Source organism: Patiria miniata, unplaced genomic scaffold (genome assembly GCF_015706575.1).
Source record: "Patiria miniata isolate m_02_andy unplaced genomic scaffold, ASM1570657v1 HiC_scaffold_8, whole genome shotgun sequence".
Classification (NCBI taxonomy): domain Eukaryota; kingdom Metazoa; phylum Echinodermata; class Asteroidea; order Valvatida; family Asterinidae; genus Patiria; species Patiria miniata.
In genome coordinates, this window is record NW_024037075.1 from 6328912 (window position 1) to 6346120 (window position 17209).

Here is a 17209-nt window from a genome sequence, read left to right on the forward strand (position 1 = left end):
TTCTTAAGATTTTGAACTCAAACACCCCCCTGTTACTTTTTTTTTTCATTTCAGGCTACTGTTTGGAACCAATAGACAGTGAATCTGGACTTCTGCTGAATGCAGAGGGTCAGGGCTTGTCCTTGGTGGGTGAAAGCAAGGGATTGCTCCAATTGACAAATCTTCCCATCACCGAGGGGGCACAAGATAGCCCTAGCCTAGACACTACATTCAGCCGACGCATGATTGTCAGAGCTATCCGCTTCAAGTTGTTGCCAACTTCTTCCACAACTCCGGCGGGTACTGGTGAAGAGCCAAAAGCACTTGCAGCCACTTTTGCCGTACTTGTCAAGAAACCAGCTGCTGAACAATTCTCGCCTTTGCAGGAAGAATCCTCCAATCAAGAAAAGGTCAGTATTCCCAAAAATTGGAACAGCACAATACTTTTGCTCGTCCCACTTGACAGTCTCAAGTGTGTTAATTTTGATATTTGCAATCACATCCATCTAAACAATGTTTGCTCTACTTTACTCCTCAGACCTTCCAAGTCAACCTTAGGGAAGACCTGCCTAAGACAGTGCTGCTTCCAGATGATGCAACTCTGCAAGGTGTTGTGCAATTCCGTATTCAGTTCCGAACTGTGACGGGTGCAGGATCGGCGAGACTGGAAGTGCAAATCCTTGGATGTGCAGAAGGTGGGTTGTCTTAAAATCTATTTCCAAGGCACATGAAATACGGAAGGATTCTGTTAGTGTTTCCCTTGTTGCTTGAAGGTTCCAGACCCCCCCCCCCCCCCGAAAAAAAGGCCTGTCATCCAGCTGTCACCCATTTTGGCAGCAATGTAAACATTTTCTCAATGATCAGTTCATCGCATCATTTTTATCTTAGAATATACCACAACCGAGATGACGACGACAATCACAACTGTCACAACGCCTACCACAACTGTTACTGAAGAAACAACAACATCTCAGTCTACAACATCTGAGATTTCAACCACTCCAGGTAAATGCCAGGAAACACACATTTTTCTGTGCAGTCCAACATTTTTACTGCCTTTCCTTTTCAACACTTTTTAAATACCCCACTTTTTCACAAAGCCATTCTTTCTTGCATAAACCAACCTTTTACTGGATGATGTCAATGCAGGGTACTGTCAAGAGCCAATGGATGGCGAAAAAGACCTTGAATCTCAAGTGACGGCAGATGGAGCACTCACCATTGATGACGAGACTTCCTACGTGACCATAACGGAATTGCCAATCAGCCAGAGCTCAGGCAGTTTCCCAAGTGTGGATCGCAAATTCCGCAGACCTGTCAGGGTCACAGCACTGCGCACCACCATGCGTTCGCCAAGTCAGCCAGGAGCAGGTGCAACAACAACACCTGCTGCAGGGCAGCAGCCGAAAGAACTCATTGTCACGTTGCAGACCAAAAAACCGGGAGACTCCAGCTTCACTCCAGTGACTGATGATGTCACCAACCAGCCCAAGGTAGAGTGTGCAAAAAGGACCCTTCTCATTCGTTTAACTCATCCAAACATTTTAGGTCTACAGGATTTTCTAGCCACGATCAATTGCTCTAAATTGTGCATTTGTCATTCACCTTTTTAACGACAGTTTTTTTCACATATTCTTTTGCAGTTGATCACCATTACTCTTGATGCAAATCAACCTGCACTGACTCTCTTGCCGGAAGATGAAGATGATTTGGACGGCATAACCGAATTGCGCATTCAGTTCCGCAGTGTCAGTGATGTTGATGCAATTACATTTGAGCAACATGTATTGGGTTGCATCAAAGGTAGGTTTCAACAAATATGACATTATTTCACTTCAGCCTACAAGAACTTTCTTCATCAACTTCACCCCTTCATCCACCAGCGTTTTGTTCCCTCCTATTGAGTGGACTGAACCAAAGTCAGGCAACCAAGTACACTGTTTTTTTTTTTCAATCTGAAAAATTCACAGGTATTTGGATGACCTCAAAATCAATCTTTTCATTTCCAGAATACACTACAACTGAGCCAACGACAAGAAGCACCACTGTCACGACAACTCGCATCACCACAACTCCTTCGTCATCAACAACTCAAGGTACAGCAACTACATCATATAGGTTATCATGCAGATAATGTCCCTCAACTTCACCCAGCAGTAAAGCCCTTCTGTACATTTGCCTTCCTACACTTGATACTTCTCCTTCTTAAGATTTTGAACTCAAACACCCCCCTGTTACTTTTTTTTTCATTTCAGGCTACTGTTTGGAACCAATAGACAGTGAATCTGGACTTCTGCTGAATGCAGAGGGTCAGGGCTTGTCCTTGGTGGGTGAAAGCAAGGGATTGCTCCAATTGACAAATCTTCCCATCACCGAGGGGGCACAAGATAGCCCTAGCCTAGACACTACATTCAGCCGACGCATGATTGTCAGAGCTATCCGCTTCAAGTTGTTGCCAACTTCTTCCACAACTCCGGCGGGTACTGGTGAAGAGCCAAAAGCACTTGCAGCCACTTTTGCCGTACTTGTCAAGAAACCAGCTGCTGAACAATTCTCGCCTTTGCAGGAAGAATCCTCCAATCAAGAAAAGGTCAGTATTCCCAAAAATTGGAACAGCACAATACTTTTGCTCGTCCCACTTGACAGTCTCAAGTGTGTTAATTTTGATATTTGCAATCACATCCATCTAAACAATGTTTGCTCTACTTTACTCCTCAGACCTTCCAAGTCAACCTTAGGGAAGACCTGCCTAAGACAGTGCTGCTTCCAGATGATGCAACTCTGCAAGGTGTTGTGCAATTCCGTATTCAGTTCCGAACTGTGACGGGTGCAGGATCGGCGAGACTGGAAGTGCAAATCCTTGGATGTGCAGAAGGTGGGTTGTCTTAAAATCTATTTCCAAGGCACATGAAATACGGAAGGATTCTGTTAGTGTTTCCCTTGTTGCTTGAAGGTTCCAGACCCCCCCCCCCCCCCGAAAAAAAGGCCTGTCATCCAGCTGTCACCCATTTTGGCAGCAATGTAAACATTTTCTCAATGATCAGTTCATCGCATCATTTTTATCTTAGAATATACCACAACCGAGATGACGACGACAATCACAACTGTCACAACGCCTACCACAACTGTTACTGAAGAAACAACAACATCTCAGTCTACAACATCTGAGATTTCAACCACTCCAGGTAAATGCCAGGAAACACACATTTTTCTGTGCAGTCCAACATTTTTACTGCCTTTCCTTTTCAACACTTTTTAAATACCCCACTTTTTCACAAAGCCATTCTTTCTTGCATAAACCAACCTTTTACTGGATGATGTCAATGCAGGGTACTGTCAAGAGCCAATGGATGGCGAAAAAGACCTTGAATCTCAAGTGACGGCAGATGGAGCACTCACCATTGATGACGAGACTTCCTACGTGACCATAACGGAATTGCCAATCAGCCAGAGCTCAGGCAGTTTCCCAAGTGTGGATCGCAAATTCCGCAGACCTGTCAGGGTCACAGCACTGCGCACCACCATGCGTTCGCCAAGTCAGCCAGGAGCAGGTGCAACAACAACACCTGCTGCAGGGCAGCAGCCGAAAGAACTCATTGTCACGTTGCAGACCAAAAAACCGGGAGACTCCAGCTTCACTCCAGTGACTGATGATGTCACCAACCAGCCCAAGGTAGAGTGTGCAAAAAGGACCCTTCTCATTCGTTTAACTCATCCAAACATTTTAGGTCTACAGGATTTTCTAGCCACGATCAATTGCTCTAAATTGTGCATTTGTCATTCACCTTTTTAACGACAGTTTTTTTCACATATTCTTTTGCAGTTGATCACCATTACTCTTGATGCAAATCAACCTGCACTGACTCTCTTGCCGGAAGATGAAGATGATTTGGACGGCATAACCGAATTGCGCATTCAGTTCCGCAGTGTCAGTGATGTTGATGCAATTACATTTGAGCAACATGTATTGGGTTGCATCAAAGGTAGGTTTCAACAAATATGACATTATTTCACTTCAGCCTACAAGAACTTTCTTCATCAACTTCACCCCTTCATCCACCAGCGTTTTGTTCCCTCCTATTGAGTGGACTGAACCAAAGTCAGGCAACCAAGTACACTGTTTTTTTTTTTCAATCTGAAAAATTCACAGGTATTTGGATGACCTCAAAATCAATCTTTTCATTTCCAGAATACACTACAACTGAGCCAACGACAAGAAGCACCACTGTCACGACAACTCGCATCACCACAACTCCTTCGTCATCAACAACTCAAGGTACAGCAACTACATCATATAGGTTATCATGCAGATAATGTCCCTCAACTTCACCCAGCAGTAAAGCCCTTCTGTACATTTGCCTTCCTACACTTGATGCTTCTCCTTCTTAAGATTTTGAACTCAAACACCCCCCTGTTACTTTTTTTTTTCATTTCAGGCTACTGTTTGGAACCAATAGACAGTGAATCTGGACTTCTGCTGAATGCAGAGGGTCAGGGCTTGTCCTTGGTGGGTGAAAGCAAGGGATTGCTCCAATTGACAAATCTTCCCATCACCGAGGGGGCACAAGATAGCCCTAGCCTAGACACTACATTCAGCCGACGCATGATTGTCAGAGCTATCCGCTTCAAGTTGTTGCCAACTTCTTCCACAACTCCGGCGGGTACTGGTGAAGAGCCAAAAGCACTTGCAGCCACTTTTGCCGTACTTGTCAAGAAACCAGCTGCTGAACAATTCTCGCCTTTGCAGGAAGAATCCTCCAATCAAGAAAAGGTCAGTATTCCCAAAAATTGGAACAGCACAATACTTTTGCTCGTCCCACTTGACAGTCTCAAGTGTGTTAATTTTGATATTTGCAATCACATCCATCTAAACAATGTTTGCTCTACTTTACTCCTCAGACCTTCCAAGTCAACCTTAGGGAAGACCTGCCTAAGACAGTGCTGCTTCCAGATGATGCAACTCTGCAAGGTGTTGTGCAATTCCGTATTCAGTTCCGAACTGTGACGGGTGCAGGATCGGCGAGACTGGAAGTGCAAATCCTTGGATGTGCAGAAGGTGGGTTGTCTTAAAATCTATTTCCAAGGCACATGAAATACGGAAGGATTCTGTTAGTGTTTCCCTTGTTGCTTGAAGGTTCCAGACCCCCCCCCCCCCCCCGAAAAAAGGCCTGTCATCCAGCTGTCACCCATTTTGGCAGCAATGTAAACATTTTCTCAATGATCAGTTCATCGCATCATTTTTATCTTAGAATATACCACAACCGAGATGACGACGACAATCACAACTGTCACAACGCCTACCACAACTGTTACTGAAGAAACAACAACATCTCAGTCTACAACATCTGAGATTTCAACCACTCCAGGTAAATGCCAGGAAACACACATTTTTCTGTGCAGTCCAACATTTTTACTGCCTTTCCTTTTCAACACTTTTTAAATACCCCACTTTTTCACAAAGCCATTCTTTCTTGCATAAACCAACCTTTTACTGGATGATGTCAATGCAGGGTACTGTCAAGAGCCAATGGATGGCGAAAAAGACCTTGAATCTCAAGTGACGGCAGATGGAGCACTCACCATTGATGACGAGACTTCCTACGTGACCATAACGGAATTGCCAATCAGCCAGAGCTCAGGCAGTTTCCCAAGTGTGGATCGCAAATTCCGCAGACCTGTCAGGGTCACAGCACTGCGCACCACCATGCGTTCGCCAAGTCAGCCAGGAGCAGGTGCAACAACAACACCTGCTGCAGGGCAGCAGCCGAAAGAACTCATTGTCACGTTGCAGACCAAAAAACCGGGAGACTCCAGCTTCACTCCAGTGACTGATGATGTCACCAACCAGCCCAAGGTAGAGTGTGCAAAAAGGACCCTTCTCATTCGTTTAACTCATCCAAACATTTTAGGTCTACAGGATTTTCTAGCCACGATCAATTGCTCTAAATTGTGCATTTGTCATTCACCTTTTTAACGACAGTTTTTTTCACATATTCTTTTGCAGTTGATCACCATTACTCTTGATGCAAATCAACCTGCACTGACTCTCTTGCCGGAAGATGAAGATGATTTGGACGGCATAACCGAATTGCGCATTCAGTTCCGCAGTGTCAGTGATGTTGATGCAATTACATTTGAGCAACATGTATTGGGTTGCATCAAAGGTAGGTTTCAACAAATATGACATTATTTCACTTCAGCCTACAAGAACTTTCTTCATCAACTTCACCCCTTCATCCACCAGCGTTTTGTTCCCTCCTATTGAGTGGACTGAACCAAAGTCAGGCAACCAAGTACACTGTTTTTTTTTCAATCTGAAAAATTCACAGGTATTTGGATGACCTCAAAATCAATCTTTTCATTTCCAGAATACACTACAACTGAGCCAACGACAAGAAGCACCACTGTCACGACAACTCGCATCACCACAACTCCTTCGTCATCAACAACTCAAGGTACAGCAACTACATCATATAGGTTATCATGCAGATAATGTCCCTCAACTTCACCCAGCAGTAAAGCCCTTCTGTACATTTGCCTTCCTACACTTGATGCTTCTCCTTCTTAAGATTTTGAACTCAAACACCCCCCTGTTACTTTTTTTTTCATTTCAGGCTACTGTTTGGAACCAATAGACAGTGAATCTGGACTTCTGCTGAATGCAGAGGGTCAGGGCTTGTCCTTGGTGGGTGAAAGCAAGGGATTGCTCCAATTGACAAATCTTCCCATCACCGAGGGGGCACAAGATAGCCCTAGCCTAGACACTACATTCAGCCGACGCATGATTGTCAGAGCTATCCGCTTCAAGTTGTTGCCAACTTCTTCCACAACTCCGGCGGGTACTGGTGAAGAGCCAAAAGCACTTGCAGCCACTTTTGCCGTACTTGTCAAGAAACCAGCTGCTGAACAATTCTCGCCTTTGCAGGAAGAATCCTCCAATCAAGAAAAGGTCAGTATTCCCAAAAATTGGAACAGCACAATACTTTTGCTCGTCCCACTTGACAGTCTCAAGTGTGTTAATTTTGATATTTGCAATCACATCCATCTAAACAATGTTTGCTCTACTTTACTCCTCAGACCTTCCAAGTCAACCTTAGGGAAGACCTGCCTAAGACAGTGCTGCTTCCAGATGATGCAACTCTGCAAGGTGTTGTGCAATTCCGTATTCAGTTCCGAACTGTGACGGGTGCAGGATCGGCGAGACTGGAAGTGCAAATCCTTGGATGTGCAGAAGGTGGGTTGTCTTAAAATCTATTTCCAAGGCACATGAAATACGGAAGGATTCTGTTAGTGTTTCCCTTGTTGCTTGAAGGTTCCAGACCCCCCCCCCCCCCCCGAAAAAAGGCCTGTCATCCAGCTGTCACCCATTTTGGCAGCAATGTAAACATTTTCTCAATGATCAGTTCATCGCATCATTTTTATCTTAGAATATACCACAACCGAGATGACGACGACAATCACAACTGTCACAACGCCTACCACAACTGTTACTGAAGAAACAACAACATCTCAGTCTACAACATCTGAGATTTCAACCACTCCAGGTAAATGCCAGGAAACACACATTTTTCTGTGCAGTCCAACATTTTTACTGCCTTTCCTTTTCAACACTTTTTAAATACCCCACTTTTTCACAAAGCCATTCTTTCTTGCATAAACCAACCTTTTACTGGATGATGTCAATGCAGGGTACTGTCAAGAGCCAATGGATGGCGAAAAAGACCTTGAATCTCAAGTGACGGCAGATGGAGCACTCACCATTGATGACGAGACTTCCTACGTGACCATAACGGAATTGCCAATCAGCCAGAGCTCAGGCAGTTTCCCAAGTGTGGATCGCAAATTCCGCAGACCTGTCAGGGTCACAGCACTGCGCACCACCATGCGTTCGCCAAGTCAGCCAGGAGCAGGTGCAACAACAACACCTGCTGCAGGGCAGCAGCCGAAAGAACTCATTGTCACGTTGCAGACCAAAAAACCGGGAGACTCCAGCTTCACTCCAGTGACTGATGATGTCACCAACCAGCCCAAGGTAGAGTGTGCAAAAAGGACCCTTCTCATTCGTTTAACTCATCCAAACATTTTAGGTCTACAGGATTTTCTAGCCACGATCAATTGCTCTAAATTGTGCATTTGTCATTCACCTTTTTAACGACAGTTTTTTTCACATATTCTTTTGCAGTTGATCACCATTACTCTTGATGCAAATCAACCTGCACTGACTCTCTTGCCGGAAGATGAAGATGATTTGGACGGCATAACCGAATTGCGCATTCAGTTCCGCAGTGTCAGTGATGTTGATGCAATTACATTTGAGCAACATGTATTGGGTTGCATCAAAGGTAGGTTTCAACAAATATGACATTATTTCACTTCAGCCTACAAGAACTTTCTTCATCAACTTCACCCCTTCATCCACCAGCGTTTTGTTCCCTCCTATTGAGTGGACTGAACCAAAGTCAGGCAACCAAGTACACTGTTGTTTTTTTTTCAATCTGAAAAATTCACAGGTATTTGGATGACCTCAAAATCAATCTTTTCATTTCCAGAATACACTACAACTGAGCCAACGACAAGAAGCACCACTGTCACGACAACTCGCATCACCACAACTCCTTCGTCATCAACAACTCAAGGTACAGCAAGTACATCATATAGGTTATCATGCAGATAATGTCCCTCAACTTCACCCAGCAGTATAGCCCTTCTGTACATTTGCCTTCCTACACTTGATACTTCTCCTTCTGAAGATTTTGAACTCAAACACCCCCCTGTTACTTTTTTTTTTCATTTCAGGCTACTGTTTGGAACCAATAGACAGTGAATCTGGACTTCTGCTGAATGCAGAGGGTCAGGGCTTGTCCTTGGTGGGTGAAAGCAAGGGATTGCTCCAATTGACAAATCTTCCCATCACCGAGGGGGCACAAGATAGCCCTAGCCTAGACACTACATTCAGCCGACGCATGATTGTCAGAGCTATCCGCTTCAAGTTGTTGCCAACTTCTTCCACAACTCCGGCGGGTACTGGTGAAGAGCCAAAAGCACTTGCAGCCACTTTTGCCGTACTTGTCAAGAAACCAGCTGCTGAACAATTCTCGCCTTTGCAGGAAGAATCCTCCAATCAAGAAAAGGTCAGTATTCCCAAAAATTGGAACAGCACAATACTTTTGCTCGTCCCACTTGACAGTCTCAAGTGTGTTAATTTTGATATTTGCAATCACATCCATCTAAACAATGTTTGCTCTACTTTACTCCTCAGACCTTCCAAGTCAACCTTAGGGAAGACCTGCCTAAGACAGTGCTGCTTCCAGATGATGCAACTCTGCAAGGTGTTGTGCAATTCCGTATTCAGTTCCGAACTGTGACGGGTGCAGGATCGGCGAGACTGGAAGTGCAAATCCTTGGATGTGCAGAAGGTGGGTTGTCTTAAAATCTATTTCCAAGGCACATGAAATACGGAAGGATTCTGTTAGTGTTTCCCTTGTTGCTTGAAGGTTCCAGACCCCCCCCCCCCCCAAAAAAGGCCTGTCATCCAGCTGTCACCCATTTTGGCAGCAATGTAAACATTTTCTCAATGATCAGTTCATCGCATCATTTTTATCTTAGAATATACCACAACCGAGATGACGACGACAATCACAACTGTCACAACGCCTACCACAACTGTTACTGAAGAAACAACAACATCTCAGTCTACAACATCTGAGATTTCAACCACTCCAGGTAAATGCCAGGAAACACACATTTTTCTGTGCAGTCCAACATTTTTACTGCCTTTCCTTTTCAACACTTTTTCTTGCATAAACCAACCTTTTACTGGATGATGTCAATGCAGGGTACTGTCAAGAGCCAATGGATGGCGAAAAAGACCTTGAATCTCAAGTGACGGCAGATGGAGCACTCACCATTGATGACGAGACTTCCTACGTGACCATAACGGAATTGCCAATCAGCCAGAGCTCAGGCAGTTTCCCAAGTGTGGATCGCAAATTCCGCAGACCTGTCAGGGTCACAGCACTGCGCACCACCATGCGTTCGCCAAGTCAGCCAGGAGCAGGTGCAACAACAACACCTGCAGCAGGGCAGCAGCCGAAAGAACTCATTGTCACGTTGCAGACCAAAAAACCGGGAGACTCCAGCTTCACTCCAGTGACTGATGATGTCACCAACCAGCCCAAGGTAGAGTGTGCAAAAAGGACCCTTCTCATTCGTTTAACTCATCCAAACATTTTAGGTCTACAGGATTTTCTAGCCACGATCAATTGCTCTAAATTGTGCATTTGTCATTCACCTTTTTAACGACAGTTTTTTTCACATATTCTTTTGCAGTTGATCACCATTACTCTTGATGCAAATCAACCTGCACTGACTCTCTTGCCGGAAGATGAAGATGATTTGGACGGCATAACCGAATTGCGCATTCAGTTCCGCAGTGTCAGTGATGTTGATGCAATTACATTTGAGCAACATGTATTGGGTTGCATCAAAGGTAGGTTTCAACAAATATGACATTATTTCACTTCAGCCTACAAGAACTTTCTTCATCAACTTCACCCCTTCATCCACCAGCGTTTTGTTCCCTCCTATTGAGTGGACTGAACCAAAGTCAGGCAACCAAGTACACTGTTTTTTTTTTCAATCTGAAAAATTCACAGGTATTTGGATGACCTCAAAATCAATCTTTTCATTTCCAGAATACACTACAACTGAGCCAACGACAAGAAGCACCACTGTCACGACAACTCGCATCACCACAACTCCTTCGTCATCAACAACTCAAGGTACAGCAACTACATCATATAGGTTATCATGCAGATAATGTCCCTCAACTTCACCCAGCAGTAAAGCCCTTCTGTACATTTGCCTTCCTACACTTGATGCTTCTCCTACTGAAGATTTTGAACTCAAACACCCCCCTGTTACTTTTTTTTTCATTTCAGGCTACTGTTTGGAACCAATAGACAGTGAATCTGGACTTCTGCTGAATGCAGAGGGTCAGGGCTTGTCCTTGGTGGGTGAAAGCAAGGGATTGCTCCAATTGACAAATCTTCCCATCACCGAGGGGGCACAAGATAGCCCTAGCCTAGACACTACATTCAGCCGACGCATGATTGTCAGAGCTATCCGCTTCAAGTTGTTGCCAACTTCTTCCACAACTCCGGCGGGTACTGGTGAAGAGCCAAAAGCACTTGCAGCCACTTTTGCCGTACTTGTCAAGAAACCAGCTGCTGAACAATTCTCGCCTTTGCAGGAAGAATCCTCCAATCAAGAAAAGGTCAGTATTCCCAAAAATTGGAACAGCACAATACTTTTGCTCGTCCCAATTGACAGTCTCAAGTGTGTTAATTTTGATATTTGCAATCACATCCATCTAAACAATGTTTGCTCTACTTTACTCCTCAGACCTTCCAAGTCAACCTTAGGGAAGACCTGCCTAAGACAGTGCTGCTTCCAGATGATGCAACTCTGCAAGGTGTTGTGCAATTCCGTATTCAGTTCCGAACTGTGACGGGTGCAGGATCGGCGAGACTGGAAGTGCAAATCCTTGGATGTGCAGAAGGTGGGTTGTCTTAAAATCTATTTCCAAGGCACATGAAATACGGAAGGATTCTGTTAGTGTTTCCCTTGTTGCTTGAAGGTTCCAGACCCCCCCCCCCCCCCCCGAAAAAAAGGCCTGTCATCCAGCTGTCACCCATTTTGGCAGCAATGTAAACATTTTCTCAATGATCAGTTCATCGCATCATTTTTATCTTAGAATATACCACAACCGAGATGACGACAACAATCACAACTGTCACAACGCCTACCACAACTGTTACTGAAGAAACAACAACATCTCAGTCTACAACATCTGAGATTTCAACCACTCCAGGTAAATGCCAGGAAACACACATTTTTCTGTGCAGTCCAACATTTTTACTGCCTTTCCTTTTCAACTCTTTTTAAATACCCACTTTTTCACAAAGCCATTCTTTCTTGCATAAACCAACCTTTTACTGGATGATGTCAATGCAGGGTACTGTCAAGAGCCAATGGATGGCGAAAAAGACCTTGAATCTCAAGTGACGGCAGATGGAGCACTCACCATTGATGACGAGACTTCCTACGTGACCATAACGGAATTGCCAATCAGCCAGAGCTCAGGCAGTTTCCCAAGTGTGGATCGCAAATTCCGCAGACCTGTCAGGGTCACAGCACTGCGCACCACCATGCGTTCGCCAAGTCAGCCAGGAGCAGGTGCAACAACAACACCTGCAGCAGGGCAGCAGCCGAAAGAACTCATTGTCACGTTGCAGACCAAAAAACCGGGAGACTCCAGCTTCACTCCAGTGACTGATGATGTCACCAACCAGCCCAAGGTAGAGTGTGCAAAAAGGACCCTTCTCATTCGTTTAACTCATCCAAACATTTTAGGTCTACAGGATTTTCTAGCCACGATCAATTGCTCTAAATTGTGCATTTGTCATTCACCTTTTTAACAACAGTTTTTTTCACATATTCTTTTGCAGTTGATCACCATTACTCTTGATGCAAATCAACCTGCACTGACTCTCTTGCCGGAAGATGAAGATGATTTGGACGGCATAACCGAATTGCGCATTCAGTTCCGCAGTGTCAGTGATGTTGATGCAATTACATTTGAGCAACATGTATTGGGTTGCATCAAAGGTAGGTTTCAACAAATATGACATCATTTCACTTCAGCCTACAAGAACTTTCTTCATCAACTTCCCCCCTTCATCCACCAGGGTTTTGTTCCCTCCTATTGAGTGGACTGAGCCAAAGTCAGGCGACAAAGTACACTGTTTTGGTTTTTTTTTCAATCTGAAAAATTCACAGGTAGTTGGATGACCTCAAAATCAATCTTTTCATTTCCAGAATACACTACAACTGAGCCAACGACAAGAAGCACCACTGTCACGACAACTCGCATCACCACAACTCCTTCGTCATCAACAACTCAAGGTACAGCAACTACATCATATAGGTTATCATGCAGATAATGTCCCTCAACTTCACCCAGCAGTAAAGCCCTTCTGTACATTTGCCTTCCTACACTTGATGCTTCTCCTATTCAAATTTTGAACTCAAACACCCCCTCGTTTTTGCCTACAAATTTCTTCTTTACAAGTGGTAAAATATTGACTATTCTGCAACGTCTTCATTGTCAGCCGTCTGACAAAAGTCCCAATTGTCTCTAATGCATTTCCATTGACATTTTCATTTCTAAGCCGGCCTTTGTAAGCCACCATTTCGCCTATATCGGCGTGTTACTTTCAGTCCCATTTCCTCAAAACCACACAAATTCCTCTGTATAAGTCTGCATTGTGCTCTGTGGTTTGCAAGAAATGTCGAGTGAAACGTCCCACATGCTGCTAACTGACATCTGTTGATCAATGGCATGGCCCGTGATTGATGCATTGGCCAGTACGTGTACACTGATCACACGTGTATACTGTTTCTTGCACAGTGTGTGCATCGTTCGGGTTTTCCCCAAAATCACATGCAATACCAGTACCCCCTTTCAACTGCATGCATGCGCTCTGATCATTCGTCTTCGTCTTAATGACATTTTAGGCCCCTTACTTCTGAAATTCCAGCTACATTTTGGTGCATGTTTTACTTCAGTAACATTCAATTGGTTGACATGAAGCCCAAATATTCAATATTGTTGTTTAGTTTGCCTCTCAGTGATTCAGAAAGCGGAATCAAAACCAAAGCCAAAGACGAAGAAAAGGTTTCGAAAACGCTCTTAATTCGTGACTTTACACGTACGTGCACAATGTACACTACATGTACATGGACGTACAGTATGCAAGCAATCTGTACGTGTATATATACGGCTGTTAACACTTGCCAACTGTGCTGTCCTTGCTTCGTACGTACATACATGTACATGCATGACTTTCTGTGATCAATACCACAGCCTGTTTGTGATGATAAACATTGAGGATATATTTGCTAGAATCAACCATGGATGTTGAAATAAATTAGGGTAAATCAAAGCCTTTGAATTTTAGCCATGAATCTTGTTTGTATGATCCAGATACAGATGCGCATAGACTATTAATTCAATCTACATTTTTTTTCACTCTGTGATTCAATTTCGCTTAAGCCGTCACAAATTCTCTGGTCCTGAGAGTGCCGTCTTAGCCGGAGTTTACTGTATTTGTTTGAATGATTGAATGTACATATTTTTCTGCAAAATATTCCACAACCGAGCCAAAAACCAAAATCACAACTTTAACTACAAATGTAAGGACCACAACTCCTCAGCCATCCACAACTGAAGGTAATAGTCTACCACATGTTCAGTGCATGAGTCTTTACGTATCCTAAATAACATTTCACTATATTTTTGATACTGATGGATATATAATTCTGACTTGTGTTCTTCATCAAAGGATACTGCCTAGATATCATAGATGGAGAAGCTGGACTACAGACTAGTGTCATTACTGGTGGCTCCCTTGAAAGAGACGACACGACAGGATACCTGATAATCGGAGACTTGCCCATCGACACTCAGGCAACCGAACTTCCTAGACTAGACAGTACATTCAACAGGCGTACAGCCATCAGAGGAGTCACCCTTCAGTTGCGTTCACAAACATCATCATCTGAGTCACCGCAGTCCAATGATGAGATCAAACGATCAGATGTATCTCTAATGTTTTCCACGAAGAAACCTGGGGATGAAAACTTTAAGCCTGTGAAAGATGATACCACTGATGAAGCGAAGGTAACAATGACACTCTCACTTCATCTCTCTATTTAAATTCCCTTACTCTCGTTTTTATTTTGTAAAGCATTTTTACCCTTTGAAATTCTTTAAATGAAGGAATTTGAAAGATCATACATGTATACCAGCTGCGATAATAATTTTACAGGAAGGTTCTGAAGCACCATACAGAGCACATGTGAAGTGCTTCATAAAGAATTGTGGAGGGACCAAATTCTTGTCATGAGATTTCCACACAAAAGAACTTCAGAATGGTTTTGAAAGGAAAACCAAGTGTGTGTCTACTCCAAGAACAAAAGTGTAGAGGCCAAAACTTAAGAGGTTTGAAAACATGGGAGATTATGATTGAACTGGCTGGATGTTCTGGCTGTGAGTTTTAATTTCAGCTTTGACTTGAAGGGTCTAATTATTATAACGGATTCATTTTTTCTGACAGGTCTTCTCAGTTACAGTTAACGATAAACAGCGCACACTGATGCGCTTGCCGAGTGATGATGACATTTTGGACGGTGTCATAGAACTGCGAACAGAGATCAAGCAAGTCAGTGATGCTGAAAGTGTCACACTTGAGTTGCATATCCATGGATGCGCTGAAGGTATTCCCATCCCAAAAGATATATAAAAATATAAATATACCTCTTAATAATTCTGGCAATTCACAATGCAGTACGGCACCAAGAGTTTGCTATGGAGAGTCCATTTTTCAAATTTGTCGGTCGACAAAACATGGCCCATTTGAATGAGAGTCAGTACACAATTTGAGATAAATTACTACAGATTGGGGCAGAGCATTCTACTGCCTTATAAAAAAACACATATTGATAAAAAGAAAAGAAAAGGGCAACTGATACTCGAATCATACGCTTACGAAACTACTGACTGGAAAAACAAACAATTTCAAATGTGCCGTGCTGCAAATTTGTTGAGCATCTCCCACAATGTACAGGGAATATGAACTCTCCATGGCCAACACTTTGTGGCGCACTGCATTGTCAATGCCCATATTGTCTAGTCTTTCCATGCATCTCACTTATTAATGTTAACATAACTGATACTTAACACAACTGTTACAATATCGGCATACGCTAATGAATAATGAAGTTAACAGCTAATGAATATATTTGTCCAATTACCTACATGTAAACAGCTAAAACAACAACGACAGTGACGACTTCAAGTTCAACAGTGTCAACACCATCTACCACAACTGAAGAAGTTACAACAGCCGTAGAGACAACAACTGCCACAACCACCACCACGGAAGAGATAACTTCCATCAAGAAGACAACACCTCGTGAATCTTCAACACAGGGTATGCATCTTTGGGTTTTTTATGATGTCAAGAAAGATGGGGAAAATGAAATTGAAAAAAAGGTTTAAGTTGAATTTATTTCTATTTGGACCAGAAGGGAAATAAGTCTCTGCAAATCGCTCTAGGGGCTTTCCCAGACAAAAGCAATTGTTGATTGTTTCTCATGTATTTTTTTATTTTGCTCGAATAGAATTATTTATTTATTTATTTATTTATATCGTCATCGGCAACACGAACTGACACTCAAATGCATGTGAGGAGCTGCATGCATGCGTATTTACAGAACCGGGATATTTTGGGTTTCATGAAATGAGAGCTCACCCTGTACATTTTTGGTTTCACAAACTGACACTAACCTTAATTTCATCAATAAAAACGTTTTTTAAATAAATTTTCTTGTAAGCACACAAGTAGAGCCTATGTGGATAGTAGAGCCTATATGGATAGATTAACTTCTTGTAAAACCATTTTATCTTCGTTCTGTATTGCCGCATCTTGCTTGCGTGTCAGTTCGTGAAAACATATATCTTCCTATTTGCGACAGTGTCAGATGTGTACGCGCACTACCAGATGTCAGTTCTTGAGTCTGAAATTGTTGATAACGTGGTTTCATGAACTGAAACCCTCTTGCACGTGAGTGTCAGTTCGTGGTGCCGATGACGATATATACCCCGATATTTAAGAATTGTATTGTAAATATTTTGTTATTCTTTTTGGGGATCCAGAAGCATCAACAGGGGAGGTTATGACAACAACCACATTAGTCACAACTCCCTCATCAACAACAGAAGAAACAACATCAACTGTAATTGTAACTACCACTGAACACTTGACAACAGCTGAAACTACAACTGTCATTACAACTGTGACATTGCCAACATGTGAGTCACTTTTACTAACAAATTGTCACTTAAATGATTAAAGAATAAAGTTTAGAAGCATCATACAATCAATTCAATGAAGTGTGTTTGAAATGCATGTACAAATATTAATATGTTGCTCATTTGTGTCAACAACATTGTGCTTATAGGATTTGTTTTTCGATCATGCGGGTGTATGTTCAATTAAATTAATAACATTTCTGTTTTTGCAATTTTCGTCACACAGCAACTGAGAGTACAGAAATGTTGACAACAACCCAAACACCAAGGCGTAAGTACTTCTTTATCTTGTAA

The 17209-nt window shown here is 43.0% G+C and overlaps 1 protein-coding gene across 1 annotated transcript in view; it reads left to right on the plus strand.

Moving 5' to 3' along the window:
- The window catches only part of LOC119719289, a 44814-nt gene extending 31812 nt beyond the window's left edge, over positions 1-13002 (plus strand). The window contains exons 89-124 of the mRNA XM_038188688.1: positions 55-389; positions 518-674; positions 868-984; positions 1129-1472; positions 1623-1782; positions 1989-2075; positions 2235-2569; positions 2698-2854; positions 3048-3164; positions 3309-3652; positions 3803-3962; positions 4169-4255; positions 4416-4750; positions 4879-5035; positions 5229-5345; positions 5490-5833; positions 5984-6143; positions 6348-6434; positions 6594-6928; positions 7057-7213; positions 7407-7523; positions 7668-8011; positions 8162-8321; positions 8529-8615; positions 8776-9110; positions 9239-9395; positions 9586-9702; positions 9815-10158; positions 10309-10468; positions 10674-10760; positions 10920-11254; positions 11383-11539; positions 11735-11851; positions 11995-12338; positions 12489-12648; positions 12859-13002. Coding sequence (XP_038044616.1) covers positions 55-389; positions 518-674; positions 868-984; positions 1129-1472; positions 1623-1782; positions 1989-2075; positions 2235-2569; positions 2698-2854; positions 3048-3164; positions 3309-3652; positions 3803-3962; positions 4169-4255; positions 4416-4750; positions 4879-5035; positions 5229-5345; positions 5490-5833; positions 5984-6143; positions 6348-6434; positions 6594-6928; positions 7057-7213; positions 7407-7523; positions 7668-8011; positions 8162-8321; positions 8529-8615; positions 8776-9110; positions 9239-9395; positions 9586-9702; positions 9815-10158; positions 10309-10468; positions 10674-10760; positions 10920-11254; positions 11383-11539; positions 11735-11851; positions 11995-12338; positions 12489-12648; positions 12859-12983 — 7238 coding nt within the window. The 3' untranslated portion in view covers positions 12984-13002. The remainder of the gene's footprint in view (positions 1-54; positions 390-517; positions 675-867; positions 985-1128; positions 1473-1622; positions 1783-1988; positions 2076-2234; positions 2570-2697; positions 2855-3047; positions 3165-3308; positions 3653-3802; positions 3963-4168; positions 4256-4415; positions 4751-4878; positions 5036-5228; positions 5346-5489; positions 5834-5983; positions 6144-6347; positions 6435-6593; positions 6929-7056; positions 7214-7406; positions 7524-7667; positions 8012-8161; positions 8322-8528; positions 8616-8775; positions 9111-9238; positions 9396-9585; positions 9703-9814; positions 10159-10308; positions 10469-10673; positions 10761-10919; positions 11255-11382; positions 11540-11734; positions 11852-11994; positions 12339-12488; positions 12649-12858) is intronic.
- The last annotated feature ends 4207 nt before the right edge of the window (positions 13003-17209 follow it).